At 49.0% G+C, this 26,807-nt stretch overlaps 1 protein-coding gene and 1 long non-coding RNA gene across 2 annotated transcripts; one reads left to right on the plus strand and one right to left on the minus strand.

Moving 5' to 3' along the window:
* Positions 1-1,133: 1,133 nt before the first annotated feature.
* On the plus strand, positions 1,134-20,859 carry ADAMTS8 (ADAM metallopeptidase with thrombospondin type 1 motif 8; the record flags this gene model as incomplete). Its single annotated transcript, XM_016137941.2, has 9 exons — positions 1,134-1,838; positions 9,760-9,999; positions 10,776-10,911; positions 11,571-11,738; positions 12,692-12,993; positions 15,050-15,233; positions 17,629-17,801; positions 17,907-18,082; positions 19,826-20,859. Coding segments are annotated over 9 exons (2,655 nt in total), but the record flags the coding sequence as incomplete, so codon positions are not given.
* A 1,359-nt stretch (positions 20,860-22,218) lies between these two features.
* On the minus strand, positions 22,219-26,322 carry LOC118602941. Its single transcript, XR_004951030.1, has 4 exons — positions 26,284-26,322; positions 24,620-24,710; positions 23,826-23,931; positions 22,219-22,544 (listed from the first exon to the last, which is right to left on the minus strand). It is a non-coding gene; the product is annotated as an uncharacterized LOC118602941 (long non-coding RNA).
* Positions 26,323-26,807: the final 485 nt, after the last annotated feature.

The raw sequence follows: 26,807 nt of genomic DNA on the forward strand, positions 1-26,807 counted from the left end.
TTCAGGGCCAGACATGCAGTTCCTGGTGATCTGCTACTTTAAGACCAAGGAAAATGCTTGCCTTTCCTCTGGGTGAGCCCCCCTCGTTGCCAACCTCACTTCTGGTAGTTTACCACTGTGCTGGGCTCTGCCCAGCCAGCCCCCAGAAGGAGCAATAACAGAGTCACTGGTTGTGTTAACAAGTGGTATTTTTCCCCCAGTCTCCAGCTTGGGGTGAGAATGGGATTTTTAGTGGGGTGCAAGATTTTGGTTTCCCTTTCCCATCTCTCTCTTTTGCTTCACAATTAAAAGCTCTGGAACCTTTTCGGGAGGAGACTTCTCTTCACAACCCAAAGCACAGAGCGACTCTGCAAGAATCAGAATACTATCGCTGGAGCTGGGGCAGGAGCCACTTCTGAAGATGTGTTCTGGCACTTGGCCTTAAAGGAGGGAGAGACTGGGCCTCCCCAAGTACTCTGCCTGAAGGTCCAGTACAGCACTGTAGGAGTTAATGTGGGACCTCACGTAAAGGGAAGGGGGGAAAAGTTGGAGTTGATACTTAAGAAGGGTGGGGTGGGGAGCGATCTCGCTGAGTCCTGATTGGTTTTACACTTCATCCAAAAAATTTTTTTTCTCTCCTCTCTCGCTCGCTCTTTTCAGTTTCTCTCTCCGATCCCAGGGGAGGGGAAACGGGAATACTGAGAGATCAAAAATAAACCTCTTATGTCAAAGCCGGGAAGAAAGTATAAATACGAAGGGCTCGGCAGCCCACTCGGTGCTTCCCGGGGTGGGGAGGAGGCAGGGGCAGAGGACGGGCGCGCGCGGCCCGGGGCGCCAGTTGCTCGCGCTCTGTCCGGCGGGCGGGCGCGGAGGAGCAGGCTGCGCGACCAGAGGGGCCGCCCTGGGACAGCGCCGCTGCCAGGCCCCCAGGGGCTGAAGCGCCCAGCGACCTGATTGCGTTCCTTTTTCCTGGAGGGAGCGGGCGGGCCGCGCTTGCGCCACCAGCACCTGCCCGCGCCGGGCGGGCTTCTTCCCTCTCGCGCGCCGCAGCCGGAGCCCCCATGCCGCGCGCCGCAGCCGGAGCCCCCATGCCGCGCGCCGCTCCCGGGTGGCCGCCGCTCCTGCCGCCGCTGCTGCTGCTGCTGCTGCCGCCTCCGCCGCTGCCGCCGCCGCCGTTTGCCCTCGGTGTCCCGGCCCGACCCGGCGCCCGGGGCCCGGCCTCGGAGCTGGTGGTGCCCACGCGGTGGGCGGACGACGCGGGCAAGCTGGCGCTCCACCTGTCCGCCTTCGGCCAGGGCTTCGTGCTGCGGCTGGCGCCCGACGCCAGCTTCCTGGCGCCCGAGTACAAGATCGAGCGCGTCGGGGGCTCCAGCGGGGCGGCCGGGAGCGAGCGCGAGCTGCGCGGCTGCTTCTTCTCGGGCACCGTGAACGGGGAGCCCGAATCGCTGGCAGCCGTCAGCCTGTGCGGCGGGCTGAGCGGCTCCTTCCTGCTGGACGGCGAGGAGTTCACCATCCAGCCGCAGGGCGCCGGGGACTCGCTGCACCGGCCGCACCGCCTGCAACGCTGGGGACCCGGGGCGCGCGGCACCCAAACCCCGCCCCTCCCTCGAGGGCCCGAGTCGGGGGTGCAGAAGGGCGGTGGTCAGAGGCAGGAGAGAGACGATGAGCGCGAGAAGGAAGAGGAGGAAGAGGCAGACGAGGTGGAAGGAGAACAGGAGGAGGTAGAAGGAGACAGCGAGCTGCCACCGTCTCTGGGGGCCACGAGTAGAACCAAGCGGTTTGTGTCTGAGGCTCGCTTCGTGGAAACGCTATTGGTGGCCGATGCGTCCATGGCTGCCTTCTATGGAGCCGACCTGCAGGTAGGAATCGCTTTGCCCAGTATCCCCCAGTCACCTCCCAGTCTCCAAATTCTTCCGTTCCCTCTCCCTCTGAGAAAACCCTTCAGGTTCCTTACCCTCCCAAGAACCCCAAACGAGGTTCTTTCCTGAGAAAGCGCGGGAACTCTTTTCTTAATCTCTGATTCCTGAACTACCTAGAGCCCCACTCCCACGTCCCTTCCAATTTAGAGTGTAGGTCCCGGTGCTTCCCTGTCTCTGCTGCTTGCCCCTATCCCTCCCATCCTGAATCTTCTGCAGCACTTTGCAAACTGAATTGAAAGTGGGTTTTAAAGCATCCCCACCCCAGGCACCTGCCTCTCCCAACAGAGATGAAAACTGAACTTCTCAGAAGAACATCGACCCCACCCCCCACTTCTCAGCCCTTTACTGTCTCCAAACCTGAGAGGCTCCCATGGAAAGATGTAGCTATTTCATTCTCTTTGAGTACAGAACTGAGGTTGCCCTAAATAAAAGAAATTGTTTGGAGGGAGTTGAACCTGGTAAGGGGCTGCCCCACTTCTTTGTGCCCAGCTGGTTCTGATCAGGGGGTGTGGACTACCTTGCCAACCTGGCCCTAAGCCCTGCAGAACTTGGCAGTGCAGAAGGGAGGGGAACAGAATTTCTGCCTGGGGACTCAGCCCGGGAAGCTGAAGCTTCAGTGGAAAAGGGAGGGGAGATATGTGGGCATATGAACTCTCAGTTACTGTTCCTAGTGAAGCCAGAACTATACTTGGTCTACCCAGCTGCTCTAAGCCCAGACACAGCTCTCTACTGAGCTGGTGCAGGAAAACTGCGTGCAGGGGATAGCCCCCGCATAGCCAGATAGTTTCTAATTAGACTCAAAGACTTCAGACTCAGCAGAAGTTATCCGTGTTGTCCTAGCCCCAGCACCTCCCTCAAGGACCAGGTGAAGTGTAGGGGCTGCACCTTCTCTTCCCCTGGGAGCACAAAACCAGTGATGTGCTAGGCAGAGAGGAACTGACCTGCCTGGAGGTCGTAGTGCCCTGAAACAGGGATCCTAATCACTGCCGTAGCTCAGTTCATGCTTTTTCGGTGATGGTCAGGGACCGACCCTATTCTAGGCTCAGCTAGTGTCTGACTTTTGGGGGCATCAAGCCTTTCAGCATCAACTGTGCAGAATAGCCCAGATGAGGTGCAGTCAGCCCTTCTGTTTCTCACCCTATCTTTTCCAGTGTGCAATCACTGAGAAAAGTATTCTAGATGGAACGATGGGAAGCACCTCTGGCCACTGCAGGGGCACGTTAAAACCTGAGCAGGCTCCACTGTCCCGGTGTTCAAGAGTATGCAAGGCATCTGTGAGCTCTCAGAACAGTCTGCCCCATGGGCTAATTTAATATATTTCCCTGCTTACCCTGACAGCAAGGGTAGGCACCACCTACCTTCTCCTACTGCTTTCCCAGTGCAAGTCCTTGACAGAGTGGCACAAGGGACTTCCCCTGTCTGGGGTTAGCACTACCATGCCTGGCTATTAAGGGGCTCCATCACAAAGAAGCTGAAGCACGTTCATTGCAAACCCAGAGCTGAGATGCTGAGCCCTCCCCCAACACTTGGACCAGTGTCTAATATCTGCCTGAGAGTCATGGGGTACAAACAACAACACAGAGAAGCAGCAGAAAAAGTAATTACTTGTCAGTCTCTGAAGCCAAAATATTCTTCCTAATGCCTTCCTACCACCTCACTCTTGGCGCTCTTCACCTAGACACTTACGGTACTGAGTATTTGCCTCGAGGACATACATGGCCTCTCCAGACACCAGAGCTATCTAGGAGCAGGCTTAGTTTGGTGCTGAGTTCCAGGATGCCCAAGTCACTGAAGCAGGAAGCTGGACTGGTTTTGCCCCAGGTTTGCTGCACCAGACAAGTCAGCTTTCTCTTCTCAGAGCCACCCAGGAGCTCTTCCACCCTCATAAGCCACCTGGCTGGGTGACCCATCCCCCACCCCTCTGTATTCATTTACAAACACCTCTACACCCAGCCAGCCTCCTTGAGTTAGAAGAATGCATCAGAATATACATCAGGCACCTGTTAAGGCTGAGTTCCTCTCCCTCATGCAGCAGTCCCCAACCTTTTTGGCACCAGGGACCGGTGCTTCTGTGAGAATTTAATGCCTGATGATCTGAGGTGAAGCTGAGGTGGTGATGCTAGTGTTGGGGAGGAGCTGCAAATACAGATGAAGCTTCACTTACCCATCACTCACCTCCTACTGTGCAACCTGGTTCCACAGCCAGGGGTTGGGGACCCCTGCCCTAGGGCATCTACTGCTAGGTCTTACACCTAAAAGAAAAGTCCTCTCTCAGCTGGATCAACCCAGCCACTTCTTTCTTAGTCTCATTATGTCATGCCACACCTGCACTCCTGCTGTCACCATGCTTGAGTGAGGCAGGGGCTGAGGCATAGCTGTTTCTATGACTACCCAGTGGCCCCTCTGCTTTGACTGCTCACCAGCTGTGGAGATGCCAGAGGATAAACTTCAACATCTCAGCTCAATCTCCTGGGCTTCCTAAATGGGCTCATGAGCTCAGCTAAGAGGGAATGTCAAGTCCTTCTTCTACAAGACCTTGCCTACCCAGACCCATCTCCCCAAAATAGAATTCACTTCTTTATAAGTAACTTTCCAAGGAGCCTGCTGAAGACTTCATTCACACAAATGGAGGCACTTTGGAGTATCTTAGCAACCGGTGGCATGTGATGAGAATGAGGAGAGACTTTACCCCCTCGAGGGCTTAGGTTTCCTCATCTGTGAAGCGAGACACCTGAACTAGGTAACCTGTGAGGCTGCTTCATGAAAAGTCTTCTGGAAAGTTTAGCACAATGAGGAAGCCACTCGGCACATTCAGTTTGCACAGTGATTTCCACATATCACCTCAGCGAAAATACCTGTGAGGGAGGCAGAGAGAGAGGGTGCAGCTCGCAAAGCATTTGTGACTTTCTCCAGGTCACACAGCTAGTAAGTAAGTGCAGGGCTGGGTTTGCAACCCAAGTCTTCTGAACCTGAGTGCAGAGCTCTTTTTATTGTGCCATGCTGCCTTTGGCTCAAAGAGGGTCTGTGACTCTGTGACTCTGCTTTCCTCCAACACTTGCCTGTGTTGTGGGAATGGGTTCTAGAATCCAGCAGTCTAAAGATACCCAGCCAAGTGGGAGGCCCAGTCCTCAGAAGTAACCACTGTCAAGGCCGAGAGAAAGAACCAAGCATTCTCGAGGCTTGTTTTGCCATGAGCAATAATGAAGTTTTCCAGAACTCTGTACACTTGAGTTCACTTAATCCCTTGACAGAGGGGCTCTTGCCTCCCACCTTCTTATCCGGTTTCAGAGCAAAGGACCCCAGACAAAGGGGGCTTTCTGAAAGGAGGGACCACCTTGAAAGGGACCATTAACTCTGTCTGCATCCTGGATGAAACTGGAGCAGGAGAGGAGTGAGTGGAGGCTGAGCAGCACCCATGCTCAGTCTGGGAAATCTGTGCTGCCAGTGTATCAACCGCAAGCTGAGCTTCTGAATTCTCTTCTCAGAAGAGAGGGTCCTAGGAGTGCACTCGTCGTGCCCAGAGCAGACCAGAGGTTTCCCAAGATGTCAGGCTACTAGCAAAGGATTTCAGGGACGGGCTAAGTCATCACCGTTTTGTCCCCCTCTTACCTATATTCTCTGAGGAAAATGTCCCCCACGAGCCCTAACACCAAAGTAATCATATATCCCGTTTTGCCCAGCACTGTCCCAGTTTAGTCTTGTTCTGGCATAATTATTAATAGTACCATCTCTCATTCTCAAAACTGTCCTGCTTTAGGTAATAACAGAAACAGATAGATGCCGCACTGGCTCTGTAGCTACCCAAGTCTTCACAGGTGAAAGACAAGTGCTATATATATGTGAATTATGTTTTCCTGCTGGCAAAAAAAAAAGAAAAAAAAGAAAAAAAGGAAAAAGAAAAAGAGTCCTTTTCATCTCTTTTTTCCACTGCGGTCAGAATGACCAACAATATGAAGTATCTCCCAAAGAAAATGCCCTAATGTTCAAAGGTATTTGATTCGCCAATTCTGCCTCCCCAGGGGGAGGAGGCATGCATAGATAATGTCAGATCAATCTTGCTTCTGCATGCTTTGGGTCTTAGCTCTGCTGTAGTTTTCCTTGAAGCAACAAAGATGGGTGGGGGTCAGTGTAGTGAATAAGAGCATAGTGTTTGAAGGGTAACAGAAATCACTGAGTGTCCTCAAATAAGTTACCTATTTCTCTGTTCCTCAATTTTTTCACCAGCAAAAAAGAACAGTTATACTAATGTGTTATCATTGTGTTTAGGATACAATAAAATATGGAAAATGCCCGACTCACAGTAGGTGCTCAACAAAGCATAGCTAATACTAGATTTGCTTTTGGTGATGGCATTTGTCAGAGTAGGAGGGCAGTGTGGTCACACGCCATTATAACCAGCCACTGCTGTGTCAGCTCCGCTGTCCCACACAACACAGAGGCCTTTTCTATTCAGCTTGCTTGGCTCGGAATGTGACGCTGGACTCCTGGTGGTTCTGGAAAGCATGTGCTTCGGAGAGGTGGCATTGCCCTCGTTGTCTTGAGAATGAAGAGAGATGAAGGACATCTGTGCAGGACCCTTTCTTCTCTGATTACTTTTTTCCTCTTCCTTTGCTTCTCTCCTCCTCCTCAGCATAGTCTCAGGCTCTAGTGAGATGCCTAGAAGGATAAAAGGAAAAAGTACGGCACTGGTCACTGAGGTCAGAGGGTTTCCGTGTTTCCACGTTTCTTCTCCTTGCCTATCCCAGGCATGCTGCAAGCAAAAGCAGTAGGACCCACAATTTGAAGGAGCAAATGAGCAAAGCATAATGAATGGCGCTGTGAGCAGAAGGAGCTGCTGTAAATGCACTTGGCCTAGGCCCCGCCTCTTCTAAACTCTCACCCTCCTGCTTTGGCTTAATGATAGCTCCAGGGTGGGATCTCCTTGTTTATAGCTCAAAGAATCAGAGCGGGCTGTGTCCAAGCCAAGCTGGCTGGGGCGTTTTTCTCTCCTCTGGATCCTGGGGCACCAATGGAGAAGGATACGCCCTAAAAGATGCCCGCCTTCCCTAATGAGAGTTAAGTGCATCAGACACCCAAGTCATTCAGAAGCAGGGTTGTTTGACCACCACTGGCCAGGCTGGCCATGGGCTCTATCCCATCTTCCCTGCATGTCTGCTAGGGCCCCCATTCCACTGAGGATACAATCTCACTCAAATGCCTCAGCAAGCAGCCTCTACTCGTGTAGTATGCAGGGAGGTATAAATAGACACCAGGTGGTGGAGCGAGCCATCTGATTGTCTCTTTGATGGCTCCTGCATCCACTCCCTGAGACTGGAAGTCAGGCCTGCCCAAAAGGGGGATTGGCCCAGGGGATTGGCTGAGAAGGGGAGGCTCACAGACTCAGGGCCACCTACCCTACCCAGTCCCAACTGTCAGGCATTCCTGCCCCTGTTTCTCAGAAGAGTTAATGGTGGAATGGCAGTCCTTCATGTCTTCCAAAGCTCAGTGAGACAGAGAAGGGGAGGTAAATAGGACCAGGATTGGGGATTTTAACAGAAACACTGAACCACATTATCCTTGTAGCTCTCTTGCAATGGAAATTATCTTCTAAGATAGCAGCCAGGAGGACCTTCAAATGTCCTCAAGTCTGAGCCCCTGGCTTGAAGGAAAATGGCTCTCAAGCTGGCTCAGCCCGACAGTTATTTGGTATTTGGAGAAGATGCTATGAGCTCCCTGAAAGCAAAGGAGTAGACTGCACGAAAACTTTAGTGTCAGGTCCCTTCCAACGCCTCACCCCATCCTCTGTGCAGCAAGCAGTTTACACCCACATGCCTTTAGTTTTCACTGGGGACGTGGCCACTGCAGGGTCTCCACTCAGCTGCCTTGCCTGGTCTGGTCAGCTTGGGAACACAGACCCGTCTTAAGCCTCAAGCCTTCTGGGACCAGTGCTAAGCAGCTGTCATCTCTAATCTTCACACCTTCTTTGTAAAACAACATCTCCTCAGTTTTGAGATTTTGAAATCGGGACTCAAAGGGAAGTAATCTTCTGAGGAGAGTTGCAGGTTGCCTTGGAAGAAATCCCAGGAGTTGGTCCCTGGCCCATCAGACTCTGGCCCTTCCTAGAGCAAGAGACCAGAACTCTTTTGGCCCCCTGGGAGCAGTGGAGACCTGGACAGGAAGTAGCTTCAGCAAGCTACCATTCCTCAGCCCTCACTCCAAGTTGCATAATGATGTGATTGCTTTTTTCCCTTAGGATCCAAATCCAGGAGCAAATGCCAAGTTTCAGCTTTGCTGATAAGATGTTTATATCAGTCTAAACATAGCTGGAGTGCTTGACACGCTCAGTAACCTGCCTACCCCTGTTTGTAGGGCTTACGAAATACCTGGCTTGTTGCCTGTGAGGTGAACAGACAGATCCCATTCACAAATAATGGGCTTCATCTGGAACTCCCACACATGGCCTCAACCGATGGAATGTCCCCCTCTAGCCTTTTACGCTCCTTCGCCCTCCTTCCACTCCCACCTTCCAGACCACCGGAGAGAAGAAAGAGAGGCTTACAGGGGATGGTGCCCTAGAGAACAGGGATCAGGGCAAGTGAGTGACAGCTCAGCTAGCCACACTCCTGGTTGAAGGCATGCATGCCCCTGCCACTTTTTCTCCTCTTCTGAAAAATAATCCAAGATAAGTCACTTTTAGAGATCCCTGAGGCAGGAGAGTGAGCTTCAGTCTGGCCTCCTCCAAAGGCCTGGGAGCAGCCAGCAGCCCAAGGACAGCACAGAGGCCAAGCAGTGATGTAGACTCCTTCGGTCGGCCTGGGTGGGAGTGAAAGCAGGTGTGAGCCAAAGCGCCTGGGTCTCATTAGGCCCACTGGATTTTCTCAAGCTCCAGGCAGAGGGGAATAAACCCTTCAGGGTTGTCCAGGCAAAAACTAGAAGGCCAAGCACTGGGAAACTTAATGAGAAGACTGTGGACCTTGGAGACAGATGTGCCGGGACTGCACCCTGTTCCGAAGAGCTGTGTGGCTTAAGACAAGTTATCTAACTTGTGTGACTCCTCCTCATTCGTAAAGTGGGGATTACAATACCTACTTCACAGGGTTATTGTGAGCACGTAATGAGGTGACATCTGTAAAGTGTGGGCCCTGCACCTGGTACAGAGTAGCTATTTTTAGCAGCAATTATCAAAGCAAAGTTTTCAAGGTTAACATTCCGGTCCTAAAGAGTAGACGTTACCCCAGTAGACGTTACCCCAGCAGATGTCAGGAAAATGCTCCCATGGGTTCAAAGAAGGAAATTCTGTTAACCATGAGCACTCAGATAATTGCTTCTGGGCCGAGAATGGAGAGGGAGTGTGGCAGCTGGCAGGGAGATGGTTGGTGTTAAGGTCAAGGCAGAATAACTAGTGCCATCCAATAGAACTTTCTGTGATGATAGAACATTCTGTCTGCTCAGTCCAATACAGTAGCCACGAGCCATAGATGGCTATTGACGCACTTGAAATGTCGCCAGTGTGACAGGGGAACTGTAATTTTCATTTTATTGAATTATAATTAATTTCAATTTACATAGCCACATACGTCTGGTCAAGATATTAAATGCACAAGCTTTGGAGCCAGGCAGGCTGGGTTCAAATGCTGGCCGTGCACTCGTCAGATTTGTGATCTTGGGCCAGTTACTAAGACTTCATTTTCTTTTATGTAAAATGAAAGGAAGTAGCATCAGGGCCTCGGGGGTGTGAGGTTTCAGCAAGATGCCATTTATCAGACACTTAGCACAGAGTGGGTGGGGCGCATGAGGTATATTGCGGGGGCTGATGGCCGTGAGCAGGCAACAGGCCAGGAGATTGAACTTCTCATTCTTCCTATTCCCTCCCTCCCGACAGAACCACATCCTGACCCTAATGTCTGTGGCGGCCCACATCTACAAGCACCCGAGCCTTAGGAACTCCATCAACCTGGTGGTGGTAAAAGTGCTAATAGTGGAAGACGAGAAACAGGGCCCAGAAGTGTCTGACAATGGTGGACTCACACTGCGCAACTTCTGCAGCTGGCAACGGCGTTTCAACCAGCCCAGCGACCGGCACCCGGAACACTTCGACACAGCCATCCTGCTCACCAGACAGGTCTGTGGCCGGCTCCCGAAAGCTCGGGAAGGAAGGGAGGCCCTGCGGGCAGATCAAAGAGAGGACCACTAGGCCTGCCCAAACATGGGCAATGTCTCCCTCCGGCCTCAGCTGGCCAGCGGGAGCCTCTGTGTGGAACGATAAGGAAGAGGTCACGAGGACGAATGTGAGGTATTTGCAAGGGAAGGAAAGGAATCTCGTAAGGGCTCTTTTCCAAACGTTTGTGACCAGCTGTTTGCTGAGATCATAACAAGAGGAAACGGGCTCACGCTGCCTGGCGAGAGATCTGGAGCTGGAAATAAGAGGTCCATCTGCGACGGTTGTTAAACACAGGGCCAGGTGACCAGGGGGTTCAGCTCAAGATTTCCCCAAATCAGGAGGCTGCCCACCCATCGGATGTGATTGAAACAGGCAGCTTCCTGAAGGCGATGTGTGCCATGTCCTGTTCACTCCTCAATCCTTGCGACAGCCCCATGAGGCAAGTACTGTTCTCAGGAAACTGAGGCACAGTGGCACACGGTGGCAGCACCCATAGTCAATCCCTGGCAGTCTTGCTGTAGGGTCAGTATTCTTAACCGCTGTGCTGTTCTGCCTCCCAAAACAAACTGTCCAGGTCCCGGCCAGCCCTAGGACACACAGGCTTTCTCACACAATGGCCTATGTAAAGAAATAGGGCTTTTGGCTTAAATTTTTTCCTTCAACTCAGGGGGACCAGGAATAGGAAGATATTCTGTTCCATGTCTGTTCTTATGCTCTCAACTTTCTCCACCACACAGAACTTCTGTGGGAAGGAGGGTATGTGTGATACCCTGGGCGTGGCGGACATTGGCACAATCTGTGACCCCAACAAGAGCTGCTCTGTGATTGAGGATGAGGGGCTCCAGGCAGCCTACACTCTGGCCCACGAACTTGGTAAGAGCCACCATACGCAAGCTTACTCTACTATATCAGAGGGAACTGCCTCTTCCAAACCCAGGCTCGCCCAGGTCCTAAGATATAGACAGCCCTCACATTTAGCCAATTCCCCCTCATAATTCTGACAGAGTAATTACATGCAAATAGATACTGTGCTTTCTCCGTTCCCACCCTGAGCATAAGACCAAAATATTAAAATAGTGTCCTGGACCATCATCAGAGAACACCAGGAAAATGCCAAAACATGAAACAAGTGCTCGGGCAGAGTTGTGCTGCTGTATCCCAGCTAAGCACCAAGAATTCTGGGAAGATTAATTGTAAGAAGTGCTGTGTAAGCAAGCGAATAATTTGGATGACTGAGAATTTAGGACAGGCTGGGGCAGAAAATAAAGAGATATCAATGTTCCTCAGTACTCTGAGGAAGTTTCATGGAAGGGAAAAGCCCAGAGTGCAGCCTGAAACAAAAAATGTTTAAGGAATAAGGGAAGGGCAGTTCCCACGAGGAGGCAGTGACTGGTCCTCCTTCTGTCAGCAACTGTCTTGCAAGAGACAGAGAGGGGGCTCTGGGCCACATGGGGAACCCTCTGAGTGGGGTGGGGAGGGCTGGAGAGCAGTGGAGGCCATGAGGGTGGAATACAGTCTCTCTCCATCCCCAGGGCACGTCCTCAGCATGCCCCACGATGACTCCAAGCCCTGTACACGGCTTTTTGGGCCCTTGGGCAAGCACCACATGATGGCACCCCTCTTCATCCATCTAAATAAGACGCTGCCCTGGTCTCCCTGCAGTGCCATGTACCTCACGGAGCTCCTGGATGGTGGGCACGGTAGGCATCCCTTCGGCTTCTCCCTGCCTCTTCCTGGCCAGCTGCTGGCAGTTAGGCTCTGCCTAGCCAGCCTCCTGGGATCTCTTTAGGCACCTGCACTGTTCCCTGCGCTGTCACAAAGCATGGTAGCCATTTAGAAGAGGCTTCAGAGATATGTTCCTCACCCAACTTTCTGTGCCATGACCTTTTCACCATCCCCACAAAGCATGATCTTCCTTGCCCCATCTTCTAGCAGCCTGAGCTCTGGGCTAACTTAGATTATTAATCACAAAGCAGGTGGAATTAGTCTGAGAAGGTTTATCTGAGGGAAGAGGGTTTGAACAGAGCTTGAAGGAATGGAAGACTGCTGCACAGCGGGGAGAAGAAAGTGTTCCAGCTTGAGTGGTACATCATGTATCTTGGAAATGACAAAGAGGCAGGGAACTAGTCCCATAAGAGCAAAGAGTTGGTGGTGAGATGGGGTTGGGGGGGTGTCCCTGGTCGAAACAGCCTGACTTGTGGAGTAAAGCAATGAAAACAATTTATCCTTGAGTCTTCTTATTGGAGGAGTCAGGGAATATATGATACAAAAATAATAGATTATGCAAACATCAGTACTTTGGCTTTATTTTGCATGCCATGATTTTTAAGAGCTCATTTACAACCCCTTATAGATGTATATTAGTATTACACTTTGCTGGCATTCCCTAGGTAAACACTGAATGCATGTAAGATGTTCTGGATAACAAAAGAAATTCAATCCTAAAAAAAATTTACAGCTGATAGTCAAAAATTGGATAAGCTCTATATAGTTGATGAGTGTTGATAGGTTTAGACCTATCAACACTCATCAACACTCATGATGTCTAGACCTTAAAGCCCATTAGTAGGAATTTAAGGGTAACATGGGAGCCATGGAGAGCTGGAGAGAGGTGAACTCCAACCCTTATTCCTCTGCTTCCTCCATTTCTCAGGAGACTGTCTCCTTGATGCCCCCACCTCAGCCCTGCCCCTCCCGACAGACCTCCCAGGCCGCAAGGCCCTCTACAAGCTGGACCAGCAGTGCAAGCAGATTTTTGGGCTGGGTTTCCGCCACTGCCCCAACACCTCTGCGCAGGACATCTGCTCCCAGCTTTGGTGCCACATGGATGGTGCTGAGCCCCTGTGCCACACGAAGAATGGCAGCCTGCCCTGGGCCGATGGGACACCCTGTGGACCTGGGCACCTCTGCTGGGATGGCAACTGTCTGCCTGAGGAGGAAGTAGAGAGGCCCAAGGTGAGGGGCAGCCACTTTGGGGTGTGGGAAGAGGGATTATGGGAGGGCTGTTTTCAAGAAGGAAACCATACTTGAGCACCATGAACTAAGAGACTCTAGGCCAGGCTACAACTATGACTTCCAAGTAAAATCACTCATCTTTCAACAAACAAAGCAGAGCATATTTATCCAAATACAAGAGGAGCCCTTCAAGGCTGTACTCATAGCGTGGACGATGCCACTGCTGCCCTGGGCCTTTGGGGAACTCCCGCTTTGGAATTGCTTTGGAGCCAACTCGAAGGCTGATAAGTGTGAAAAGCATGAAACACTCCAGCATACAGACCAGAACATGGGCACTCAATAAATGGAAGCCATTCTGAATTCTATTATAAACAGATAGAGTGACTCAGAAGAGTAACATTCAATCAAATGACGGAAAAGTACTCATATCCTACCCACGTCTGAGCTGAATTCATAATTAGCAGTCACGAGAGTGAGAGTCATTTTGAAATTCCATACTCAAAGAGGAGGAGGGAAGGAGAATCAGAACCACCTCTGACAGGCAGAGAAAACTTGGCCCAGGACAGAGTAAATTTGCAAGGAAAACCAAGGCAATACCACTGAGAGTTTTAAGTGATTCACTTCTTTGCTGTGCTCTTAAAACTTCCAAACTGTGGGGCTGATCACATTACTCTTACTGGGAGTCACTGAGCCATCTTTATGGCAACAGCATACACTGAGTCGCGCAGCCTGGTCCCCACCCGGCACTGAATCGCCAGGGCGGCCTGAGCATTCACTTTCCAGAGGGCTGTTCTCAGGGGGATGTCCTTTGTACTGAGTCTCCAGGGTCTCTTTGGGCCAGGCAAGCCCCAAACCTGTTCTGAGCCTGAGCTGGGCAGGACTCAGGCTCCATCCTTAGCCGCCTCCTATCCTCCCATTTGGACACTGAGCTTCCCTTCTAGGTGTCACCTTCTCCTGCAGTGTTTGTTTCACACATTGCTGAGGGAAAAGGAGGGGACCATGCAATGATCCCCAGCACCAGAGCTAAGCTCATTGTAGGGAGAGGTCTACATGGGATGATCGTGGGATGGTATTTATCATCTATTTGTAAGGGGAAAGACAGATCATAAAATACTGTATAGAACAGAATCATACTATATCTGTTTAAAATCAGATATATCTATATAAAATTTTTAAAAACACATATTTGTGATTATATATTCAGAGCAAAAGTATGAAATGATACTGATGAAAATTATGTCAATGGTTTTATCTGGATAGTGGTATTTTTTTAAGTGTTAGTTTCTTTTTTACGCTTTTCTGTATTTTTTGTTTTTCATGAGCAAATATTATTTTTTTATTTTCTTTTTGAAAATTCTATGAACCCACCAAGGGCAAAGCTTTTACTCATGGCTTGGTTATCAAGTTAGAAGCGGCTGTTTATTTCCCAGGCGTCATCTCACCACTGAACTGGTAGCCAGTAGAGTAGCAGCAACACCTCCCAGCGGTCATTCCTTTAGATGAGGACTTCTCGACCTCGGCACTAGTGACATTCAGGGCTGCATATGTCTTGGTCGTAGGGGGCTGTCTTGTTCATTGTTGGATATTCATCGTTGGTTGTTTAGCAGCACCCCTGTCCTCTAACCACCAGAGGCCAGCAGCATACACCCTCTCCAATTGTGACAACCAAAATGTCTCCAAATACTTTTGAATGTCCCCAAAAGACAAAACTGGCCCCGATAGAGAACTACTGCATTAGACCCAATCTTACGACCATAAAAGAGTTTCATTTGACAACTAATATTGAGCACCTTACTTAGGTCAAGGCACTGCTTTAGACACTGGGCAGTCAGCTGTGAGCAAGTCTAGCACAGCCTCCATGTTCACAAAGGTGATAGCCAAGCAGGCCACACAGTCATGAAACAAATTACTAAACTAAATGACTAAACTAGAGAGTTTCCTAAACTCTGTGCATCAGGGCAAGCTTAACTAGGTGAAGGAATCAGGGCTGTGCCCACCCCCTACCCCCACCCCTGTCACACTTCAGCTCCTAACTCTGTGGCTTTATGCGTTGCAGGCCATGGTGGATGGAGGCTGGGGCCCTTGGGGAACCTGGGGAGAATGTTCCCGGACCTGTGGAGGAGGAGTACAGTTTTCATACCGTGAGTGCACTGACCCTGAGCCTCAGAATGGAGGAAGATACTGCTTGGGTCGAAGAGCCAAGTACCAGTCATGCCACACAGAGGAATGCCCCCCTGATGGTAATCACCACTTATGCCACACCTGCCAGAACACCACTTATGCCACACCTGCTCTTGTTGCTGCCACAGATCTCCAGGGGAAAAGTAAAGTGGGTCTCCCAGGAGGCAGTGCTGTCCTGTGATCCAGACATAAATGGACTCCGTAAGGCACCAAGCTTTAGGGCAGCCCTTAGCGACCTGGGACAATTCTCACTGTGCTAGGAGAGCATGGGAAATTAAGGAGAGGAGTTGCCCTGGTCTTACAAAATGTGGACATAGAGGGTGTCGCTCCCAACCAAACTTATTACTGGGGAGAGGAGGCTTGTAGAGGGGCTGGCATCTAGATAATCCTCCCTCATCTGTGTGCAGAACGGAAGCTTTTTCCAAAGCACTGTCAGAGCCAAACCTCCAATGTCTTTCCAGCCAACATTCAGCCCAGAGTGGAGGGAGGATTTCTGAATCTGATTCTAGTGCACATTCCTTCAGAACAGAGTTGCCCATGTTCCCTTGGGACCATGGCAATGGACTGATGGAACCTTCCCGGGAAGCAACTACCTCCCTTGGCATATTCTTACCCTGAGTACCCACTAGAAAACACATGTGACCTCAGAGGCAGGAATGTGCAGCAGCCGGATTCCCAGGTGGTGAGAGGGAATCATTAGAAGATTTTCCCTTACCATCCCATTCACTTTTCTTCTGTGTTGCTCCAGGAAGTATTGGCAGGCAGCAAAAGACAAGCAGAGCTTTAAGATAGATTCATCCAAGTGCAAAGACACATTGTCAGCCAGTCGGTGTCTAATGGAGAGGATCTGTAGGTTTTGCAGTTTTGCAAAATGGGAAGAATAGCAGTGGCAGTGGCAGGAGGCTCTAGAAACTTTACCCCAGAATTGTGACAGTTTTCCAGATAGACATGGACAATAGGCAATTTCATATGATTTCAGATGCACTAGGATGAGCCATCTTAATTAACACATATTTTTAGTGCCTCTTGTGTAGCTAAAACTATAATAGATGTTGTAAATGGTATTAAAAATGCACAGGGCATTGTCTCTAAGCTCAAGAAATGTGACATTTAGTTAGAGATTCAAACCCTTTTTACGAAGCAAGTAAAACTTAATCTGTGAAGCACAGACCCCCACTTACAAGGAATTCAGAGCAAAGAAAAGCCTGGGCTAGTCAGAAGCTTCCAGGGGAGTGAGGGCTGATCAGGGCCCGGGGGACTGAGAAGGTGATGAGGTATGGATGGTTGTGCCAGGAGAGGGAGAGGCTTGAGAGGACCTATGATTCGCTTAGGTAGAATCCAGCAGAATGTACCAGCATTTCAAGGCAGACCTGAAAGGTCTATGAAAGTTAAAATGGCACCTGGAGATTCTCAGTGCCAGCTGTCCCAGCAAGTCATCTGGGACATGTTTTCAAACACAGAGGCCAAGACCCCTCAGATGTACTGAATCAGAGTCTCAGGAGTTGGTCATGGCCATCCGTGTTTCAAAAAGTCTCCACAGGCCATGCAGATGTACAGCTAAGCTGGGAACCTCAGTAGTAAGAGCAGACTTAGTTTCAGGATTGTGGCGGGTGGGGGGAACATGTCTTACTTCAGACAGATTATGCCGGAAGCAACGTACAGCAAGATGGGAGAGGAAGCGGCTGTGTGTAGAAGTCTGGGCACTAAGTCCCTCATGAAGCCAGGAAGCCTGGGCTTGTCAGAGGGTGACTGAGATGGTAGAGTAGGATGGAGACATTTAAAATCACATATTGTCCTGAATATAGTAGGACTTAATAACAGGTTGGAAATAGTGGACATAGATGCTCAAATGTTCAATCTCAGATTGGAACATGGTAGTGTCACCAAACAAAAATCAAACCAGTTGATAGAGGAACTATATGGAGCTGGACTGTGCTGAGCTGGTGGTAATCACAGCATGTACAAATGGAGTCCCCCACAGACATGCAGAATCACAGCAGGTGAGGTGTGGTGGGGCAAAATTAGAGCTGGAGTTGTAGATCTGGGAATGCATAGCCATCTGTCCAGTGTCACCAAGGAAGTCAAGATAGAGCACAATAGCAGAGGCCTGAAAATGTAGCTCCACGTGTCATTCTGTGCTTTCCAAGCTTACTGTATTGTCCCCTGTTCACACCTAAGTTTATTCATCTGTAAAACAGAATTAATATCTTCCCCAAATAGAAAGCCCAGCTGAGGCTGGATCCTCCTTTCTTGGCCCCTGTGAGTAATGGTCACACATGGGCTTAGATCAGGTGTGTCTAGCAATGTTGGGCCCAGATGACACTGGACCTGTGTCCTGGGGTTGGGTTAAAACCAAGAGGAAGAAAGGTGCCTTGAATCTGGGCGTTTCTCCAGCTGGGTCCTTCCTGCTTTAGCACAGCATGTAAACTCCATGCTATTTCTTACTCATTTTAGGGAAAAGCTTCCGAGAGCAGCAGTGTGAGAAGTATAATGCCTACAATTACACCGACATGGATGGGAACCTCCTGTACTGGGTCCCCAAGTATGCGGGGGTGTCCCCCCGGGACCGCTGCAAATTGTTCTGCCGTGCCCGGGGAAGGAGTGAGTTCAAAGTGTTTGAGGCCAAGGTAACTCAGATCCACAGATGGGGAGGAAGGTCACTTGCCACCCCCCGTTAGGCCGCTTCTGTGCCCATCATGCTTCTTATCTTACCTTCCCTTTTCCTGCTACAGGTGATCGATGGCACCCTGTGTGGGCCAGAGACTCTGGCCATCTGTGTCCGTGGCCAGTGTGTCAAGGCTGGCTGTGACCACGTGGTGGACTCACCTAGGAAGCTGGATAAATGTGGGGTGTGTGGGGGCAAAGGCAACTCATGCAGGAAGGTCTCTGGTTCCCTTAGCCCCTCCAGGTGAGCCTCTAGGTAGTTCCGCACGAAAACGGAAAAGCAAAATAGCCTTTAGAATCATGTTGGCCTAAGTTTGAATTGTGGTTGCTACCCATGGAATACTAAGCTTCAGTTTCTTGATAAAATATTGGCAGTCCTCTGTATCTTGGAGTCATTGTGAGGAGTTAAGAGATGTGTCATGCAGAGTACTAGGCACAGGGTCTAGCCCATAGAGAGGAACGTGCACAAGTCAGCCAGAGGCCACATGGACAAGGGCCTGTGCAGTAGAGCTACACTGACTAACTGGGAACTTTTCCAGGAAGCAGCTCCTCCAGGCTGTTTGGGGAAGGGTATCTCACCCTATACCTGGACAGTCTGTTCTTTCTGCCAGTGGATCTTCAGAGAAGGGCACAGTACAGAGGAGGGGAGCCTTGGTGGCTTCATAATTCTGCAAACTCCAGACACATCTTCACAGCTTAATGCCCTATGTTCAGAAAACTCCTAGTACTGGTTTGAGTGTTTTCACTTCTGTGGCCTCATTTGATTCCTAAAAAAAACTCTAAGGTAGGCAAAGCCAACACTATTATTCCCATTTACAGATTAAGAAACTAAGGCATGAAAAGATTACTGATTCTTCTAAGGTCACACTGATAGTTAATGACACCCAGGAAGAGAACCCAGATTTCTTAATTCCTAGGCAATCTTCCTCCCCTTCAGGTACCTCCTAGAGAGGAAGGGTGAGGGCGGGTGTTATGCAGCCACACTAGGCCCCTCTGTCTCTCTCTCTCTCTCGTCTCATCAGGCTCAGAGAACAGAATCAACCCACAACAGACAACTGTAGATAAGTTAAAACTCAAAGGATATAGAAAAAAGAAGCCTGGGATATTGGGTCCCCTAGCCAAATTTTTCTTAGGCATTAGACAAATTGGCCTGTGGATACTTTTTTGCTGCCATAGACTAAGCAGCTGGCCCAAGCTGGGCGTAAGGCAAGAGTTGTGAAAAACGACCTGACTATGCTCTTCAGTCCTCTTCACTTTCTTCCCAGCCTGTGCAACCCAAATGCTTTCCCTCCAAAAGCCAAGAATAAGAACTAAGATTTCTCTAGCCCACATAAAGCCTTGGACCTATAATACAGTTGAAACATTTCCCCAAACAGCATCCTACCCTGCAGAAGCACAGGTCATGGTGTCCGGGCGTACCCAGAAGATGGCTCCTCTGAAGCAGGGTTTATGGCCCTCGTACCTGCCTTAGAGCCATAATAACCAAATGCTAAGAACTGGTTGACTCTAAGAAGTGGAGTGAGGCATCAGATTCTGGAATGAGTGTGTGGAACATGTTTTTCCACATAAGTTTGAGCTCTGGGTATGAAAGTGGCCAAGCAAAGTTTTATACCAGTGCAAGGAACTAAATGTGTTTGAGATGTCATTCGAGTCAAGCGCTGCTGGATTTGGCAGCCCCAATGCAGCTTTTAAAACCCCTCTGGGCTGTCTTTCCCCCTGTGCTATTGTCAAGACCCATACATTTAAACGCCTCACCCTAATATTTGAAACAGAGTTACCAGGTAAAACAAAAGCTTGTGAAAAGCCCAATTGTACAAAATATTCCTTTTGGCCTGTGCAGCTAATTTATTTAGAACTTTTAGCTAACTACCATAATTATTTGCTAGGGCTTTTTCTCTGCCACCCCTAGTCACCAGCAGGTTAACTTCCTTAAGCTCTGGCCTGGGAAACCACTGGTCCTAAGGGGATCTTTCTATTCCTATCCTAGTTATGGCTACAATGACATTGTCACCATCCCAGCTGGTGCCACGAACATTGATGTGAAACAACGGAGCCATCCAGGGGTCCAGAACGATGGCAACTACCTGGCATTGAAGACCATCAATGGGCAGTACCTGCTCAATGGGAACCTGGCCATCTCTGCCATAGAGCAGGATATCTTGGTGAAGGGGACCATCCTTAAGTACAGTGGTTCCATCGCCACCCTGGAGCGGCTACAGAGTTTCCGGCCTCTGCCTGAGCCTCTGATCGTGCAGCTCCTGACAGTTCCTGGTGAGGTCTTTCCCCCCAAAGTCAAATATACCTTCTTTGTTCCTAATGATGTGAACTTCAGCATACAGAACAGCAAAGAGAGAGCAACCACCAATGTCATCCAGCCCCTGCTCAATGCGCAGTGGGTCCTGGGGGACTGGTCTGAGTGCTCGAGCAGCTGTGGTACTGGCTGGCAGCGGCGGACCGTGGAGTGCCAGGACCCCAGCGGCCAGGCCTCTGCCACCTGCAACAAGGCCCTGAAACCTGAGGATGCCAAGCCCTGTGGAAGCCAGCCATGCCCCCTGTAATCCAATGGAGCAAGACCAGTCTTGGGATCATGAACTCAGGGTGCTGGGTGCGGATACGTGTCCCCACTATGGTAGCCCCACGTGTGGAGGTGTCATGGCCAAGACAGGTCTCCCATTGCCACAGCCCCTCACATGGCATGAATTCCTAAGGGGAAGAGAAGAAAGGATGGGCCAACAAATCCTAATGTCTACTTTCTAGTGGATGGGACCTTACTTGGGTTCAAGTAGAGGGCACAGGTTAAAAGCTAAAAAGTGCACTTGTTGATCTAAACAAGAGACTCGGTCAGCCTGTTTGCAAAGGACTAGCAAAGTTAAATGAAAAAAATATATATATATATTTTCTATTTGGCTTCCCCAATAAATGATCTACCTCAGAGGGGAAAAAACTTAGTCCAAGAGAGGTATGAGGCAGGGAGTCAATGGCAAATGTCAAAGCAAGCTCCACAGCTGCACCCCTGAGCTGGCTCCATTGCCTGAAGGGCTGCAGGATTGTGGAGGGCCACCTGTTCTCAGGCTTCCACCTGCAGGGGTGGATCCATTTCAAGTATTTATGCAAATGTGTCTCTGAACTAAAGCGTGATCTTGTGCCAAAGTAGTGGTCTAGTCTGGTTCAGTATTTGTAAAGTGCAAGGGACCCAGAGCCTAAGGACAAAGGCTAAAACTAGGTCAGCCAATCTTGAACACACAGGGAAGCAGGCACCTTGCCTAAGTCTCTTCAGGCCCTTCCTCTGATGCCTGTGAATCCAGCTCATTCAGGCAACTCTTCATTTGCATAATCCAGACGAGTGGTTCTCAAACTTTAGTGGGCATTAGGATCCTCTAGAGGGCTTCATTAAACACGGATTGCTAGGCCCCACCCCCATAGTTTTTAATTCAGTGGGTCTGAGAGGGGCCTGGGAGTCTGCATATCCGACAAGCTCACAGATGACATGGAGGCTGGTTTGGGGGCAATGCTTAGAACTGCTGCTCTAGTGGGAACTTCTGGCTTGGGAATTGTGGTTACATAATGTCTCTGGGCTCTTTTCCTTGAGAAAGACTCACCCCTTTCCCTCTACATGCGTCCCCATCCTTACTTTTACCTATTGACCAGCTGGAGATACGAGACTCTCTTAGGATCTGAGGAATTCTGAACCCTTGGTTCCTTTCCACGCCAAGTTCCATCCTTATCTCACTACTCTTGGGGCTTAAGCAGCTTGCAGCTTTCCCGATCAGCCCTTTTACACAGAATGGCATTCCTCACCAGCCATCGCAACCTACCTGAGAGTTTCCAAAATCCCATCTCCTGCATCATAGATCCTCATCTCTTCCTGGCTCAGAGGAAGTCTCTGTCTCAGTCTTCCATATGATCTGGTATAGAGGAGGGAATGTTGTCCTTGGTCGCAAATGGGTAGCAGAAATGGACATCAAGAAATGCCCTTCCAGTGAAAAGCAGAAAAGTATCTAAATTTGCATCTTCCCTTTCTTGTCACCTTTGACCCCTTTGTCCTTCCCTTTTGCTTTCTGTCAAGACTCCTTCAAATACATGGTGATATGGAGAGAGAGGATGCTAGATGGAGCCCTGTTTGAATGAGAAAAAGGAGCCCCCTGGGAGGACTCAGTCCCTTGGGCATAAGGCAAGGCAAACAGGATTTCAGCTCTTACCCTGCCTTTAGCTGATCACCTTTGTGGTATACGGTGGCTGTTGACACAGTTGACCATTTTTCCTGTCTGCCTTTCCTGTCTACCGACTCATTAGTGAGTGGGAGGCCAGGCTTACCTAAACATAAACAAGCACACACACAGGCATGTTGATGATGACTAGTAAAACCAGATTTTCCCTTGCTATGCACCAATTTTATTGAGGCCGATATATATTTCTGCAGTTCTTCATCTCCTTTCATTTCTCATTCTCCTCAAAATAATCAAGGCCAAGTGTGTCCCTCATTAGCAGCCCACGCTAGTCCAGCTGTGCCATCCCTACTGTCTGCATCATTACCAGCACAGCTTTTGCCCTGGAGTTCAGCTGGCAGCAGAGCTGCTGATGTGCAAAGCAGAATGGAATCCAGCTTGGCTCTTCCTTGCTGTGTGGGCTCGGCAAGACTCACAGAATACATACTTGTTTGTGTCTGGAAGTTCAACAGCTGCAGCTCAGGGACTCAGAAAACAGATCTGCAGAGAGAGACCATATTATTATTTTCCCCAGCCAACCACAACCACCCTTTTTGCCCAGAGAAGAGAAGACATATTTCTTCTTCTGAGAATTTAAATTTTCCAGCTAGTGCTCCTAATGAAAATCCCTAAGGCCCTGACTCGGCAGGTAACTTGGTCATTCGTTTGGATCCTCTGAGCACCTGCCAGAAATATTTCAAAGGTGGTACATTAGCATCAAAGTTCATTTCCAACCTTTCATCCTTAGGATAAGTAAATCTCTGTCTGGGGGTTATTCTCTGCTCTTTATTCCTCTATAGCCGACCAGAGGGTTTGGTGAATTTACAAAAGTAAGCGACATGACTGTTCCCGGAACCACTTTAGCAAACCACCTTTCTCTCCCAGGAACGTTTCCCAGGGGCGATAGAGCCATCTTCCCACCAGTTCCACACCTCGCTCTCTGATGTTGACTTAGTAGATCCTTAGTGTCTGGGCTCTTGGGCCAAATGGGACCTCTTACTGAGGACTGTTCCTCCTTTAGCATCCAAACGAATAATAGGGATGTTCTTAAGAATATGTCAGCTTTTGCTTTGTCTTCATGTTTTCAACTTGTGGTCCAGGTCAGATAAAGAGAGAGGCTTTGTCACCACTGCATTCTCGAGTCTATAATGTGGTGAGGAGGTGCTGCTGCAAGGTGCCAGGCTTTCACACACAGCCTAGACGCCCTGTGTAGGAACCTCCCCTCGTCATAGGAAGAAAGGCTCATAAGCCCATAGCCATCTCTACTCCACATGCTCTGCCTCACATCACCTGCTCCTCCAGGAAGCAGAAGTGTCTCTTTTGCTGCTTGGAAATTAGAAATGGTTTGTCTATCAGAGTGAATAGAAATCTGGAATTTACCAAAGAGAACCAGATGTAGTATGATCCCTGGTTACCAGATTTCTGCTGCCACAGCCTTAGCACTTCCTTTTGCTTCTGTGCTAAGTTGAAGCTAAATTACTGAACACATAGCCAAAATAAAACATGAGAGAGAGAGAGAGAGTGAGCATGGTGAAGAGAGTGAAGGCAGCATTTTAGGCAAGATTAAATGACTATCCCTGATACCTATCTTCCTCCAGCCTTGGTCTGCTCTGTGTAGAGTGGGAAGAGAAATATATTCCCATCAGCATTCCCCACTCCCAGTTCCACCCTCAGTTAGACCACTGGCCACCCCAAGGCCCTGAGCAGGCCTTGGCAGCTAGGATGGCAAACAGAGGATAGAAGCACCCCTGCCCTTAAGAAACATAAACAGGGTTGGCTCACCTTTGTGGCCCTCAGCTGAAGGACAGTATGTCTTTATGAGAAAGCTCTCTTCTAGCCTGGCGCATTTTCCTATGGTCCCCTGGCTGAGCTGGCAGCTTCAAGAAAGCTGCATGTGGAATGTGAAAGATAGAAATCACCATCCTAAGTCAACGTTTTTGTTGGTTCAATCTGCATAATCACTAAAGTTACATATTGTGGTCATATCAATCTTACATTTGAAAAAATCTAAAAACAAAATAACACATGAACAGGAGCTAAAAGTTGGAACGCTAAGTGAGCAGAGCAGTTAGGCTATGACCCCCATGCCTTCTCTGACTCACTGGCACCACATCAGCCCTTCCCAAGCATCTGTCTGCTTTCTAAGCTAAAACTTCCTAACAGCCTGGATGCACTTATCAAAATAGGTGTGCCCCTTTACAGCTTGGTTCATTCTTTCTCAGATGGAGAGCTTCTCTGATATTCCATTTAGAAAACAATTGGCCTTCTTTGCTTAAAACCGAGTGCCAGCCAACCTACACCCCCAAAAACTAAATAAAGAGTTCCTCACAGACATGACTCAAGTATTGGGAAGAGAAGGATGAGACTCAATGTATGAGTATGTTCTAAACAGTAATGTTGGAGCAGGGAGAGAGGCAAGCCACCTGTCTCTTTGAGAACATACTTTCCCTCAGGCCGTGGGCTCAGTGATGAGAAACAGGAAAATTCTGGCTAGTCTTCCATTCCTGTGTACTGCCCAGCTGACCCCTGGTAGACAAACAATTGCCCAGGAAGGGAGAGAGTAAAGAAGTCCTTACCAGACAGACTTCACCATTCCTCATTCCAAACATCTTATAAGTCCCAGGCGCATGGAAGAGTCTGTCCTAAGCCAAACACAACTTCCTGTTTCTAAGAAAAAGAAAGAAAAAATAGTTGAAAGGCTTTTTGGACACTGGAGATTTCAAGTTTCTATAAACGCAAATGAATCAGACACATGTGGAATAAATTTCTCCGGAAGTAAGAAAAGATGCTGTGAGTTTCTCTTGCTGGACCAGAAAATGGGAAAAGGGCAGATGAGATGAGAGGTACACCAGACACCGAAAGGGGAGAGACAAGCCCTGTGATTGCTGGATCAAAGAGAGGGTCCTGGTGATGACAAAGGTCAATGCGAGCCCTCCCAAGGCCACATCCTGAGCTTGCTGATTACTCAGAACTTCTCCACCTCTGAAGTCATTAATTTAAATATCTTACTCCCTGACCACAACTTCCTGTCCTTCTAGATCTCTCACTAGCTCATATTATACACATTCTAGGGACCCCCAGATCTTTGGCCACCCCCAAATACACACATTTTCCTGTCTTTATTTCTCCTCTGTATCTGCTTAGAGTCCATATTCCAACACTTCAGCCTCAACCCTGCCCACGTCCCCAACTGGCTTGCCCTGTTGGCTTTCTTTGGTGCACCACAAGCAGAGCACCATTTGGGCCAGTTGGCTCTCTGCCTCAGCCTTGTTATCATTTTGCTATCAATCAGGCTCCACACCACTAAAGGAAATCACAGCACTGAGCACATAGGTGCCACCATAAAGTTATAGTCACCAGTGGAAGCTCTGACGAGCAACAAAAGTAGGCTTCCCTAGTAAGCTCTATCTCTGCTTCTCTACAAAATTATTTTAAACTTTATTCACTCTCCTCAAGCTTATGACCCTGTCATATTTCTTCTTACTATGAGTAGATGACTTCACCTCTTTCTACTAAGCAGAACCCAATACTACATCTCCCATGACAGAAGGAAGAGAAGGGACACAATCTCAGTGTAGACAGGTAAAGTTACAGGCACAAATGAGTACCATTATAATTCTACTTAGCATTTGCTGTGAAGTCCATAGGACAGTGAAGATTTAGAAGATAATTTCTCTACCAAATTAAATTAATCTCTGAGCTCCTCTAAGGGCACAGTGAATCAAGTCTAGACATCCAGGACTCCCACGTGGTTCAGCTTCCCCGTCCCCATTATCCTTATCGACCCCTCTGTTCTCCACCACCCACCCAGAGTAATGCCTTTCTTGGGTTTGGTCCCTGACTAATTTCCCAGTCACTCTGTTCTGTCTGGTTTCACTGCTACACAAAACTGGATCTTCAGATCTCAAGGGTGGGGTGAGGGAAAACGTAAAAAGTCCTCTCAAAGATAGGACAAAAGACATGTCTTAAAGACAATAGACTTTCCACTGTGCTAACCTTAGCCTTCTGTGAGTCTTTCTCAGGTGTTTTGCAGTGCTGGAAGACTGTCTCCCTCTACTCCATCTTGAGTTATATTACCAAAGGCCCATTCTATTTTCCTAGCCTCCAAATGTTCTAGATCTCAGGAAGGGAAATAGAGTGGAAAAAAAAAAAAAGGAAAAGAAAAAGAACCCTTCCCCACAAGAATATGAAAGTCACTATACAAGAATGCCCGATTTTATGCTACATCCTAACGTCTTACCTGGAGCTGTTTCAATTCTTTTTAAATCTGTCCTCTTCTGTTTCTGTTTCATGATGAGGTATTTTCCTACTCTCAGAATCAATCCCTTCTTGAAACCACAGCCTTCTACCTTCTCAAGGTCCTCAATCCATCAATGATCCCTCCCTCTCCTGTAGATTGAATTTTTCTCTCCTCTGGCTTTTTTTTTCCTCATCAATATTGGAAGGTGCTGCACAATCTCATCACTGTCATTTTACAGCCGTATCTCCTCCACTCTCTCCCTTGCTCATGAAGTTTCTGCTGCTCCTCCAAAGTATACACTCTTTTCTCTCTCCAGACATTCATATATAGTATTCTCTCTTCCTGAAATGTCCTCTTTTCCTTGTTCTCCTCTCTCTACTTCAACAAACTTCTACTAATTGGTCAAGTGTCAGATTCAAGGTCACTTCCTCAAAGGAACTCTGGGGTTAGGATAAACATCCTCACAGGGTTGTGCACTTCCTGTTTTAAATGCACAGCACACTGATGGTCCTTCCTGTCTTCAT

This window comes from Rousettus aegyptiacus, unplaced genomic scaffold (assembly GCF_014176215.1).
Source record: "Rousettus aegyptiacus isolate mRouAeg1 unplaced genomic scaffold, mRouAeg1.p scaffold_m13_p_5, whole genome shotgun sequence".
In the NCBI taxonomy this organism is placed as follows: Eukaryota; Metazoa; Chordata; class Mammalia; order Chiroptera; family Pteropodidae; genus Rousettus; species Rousettus aegyptiacus.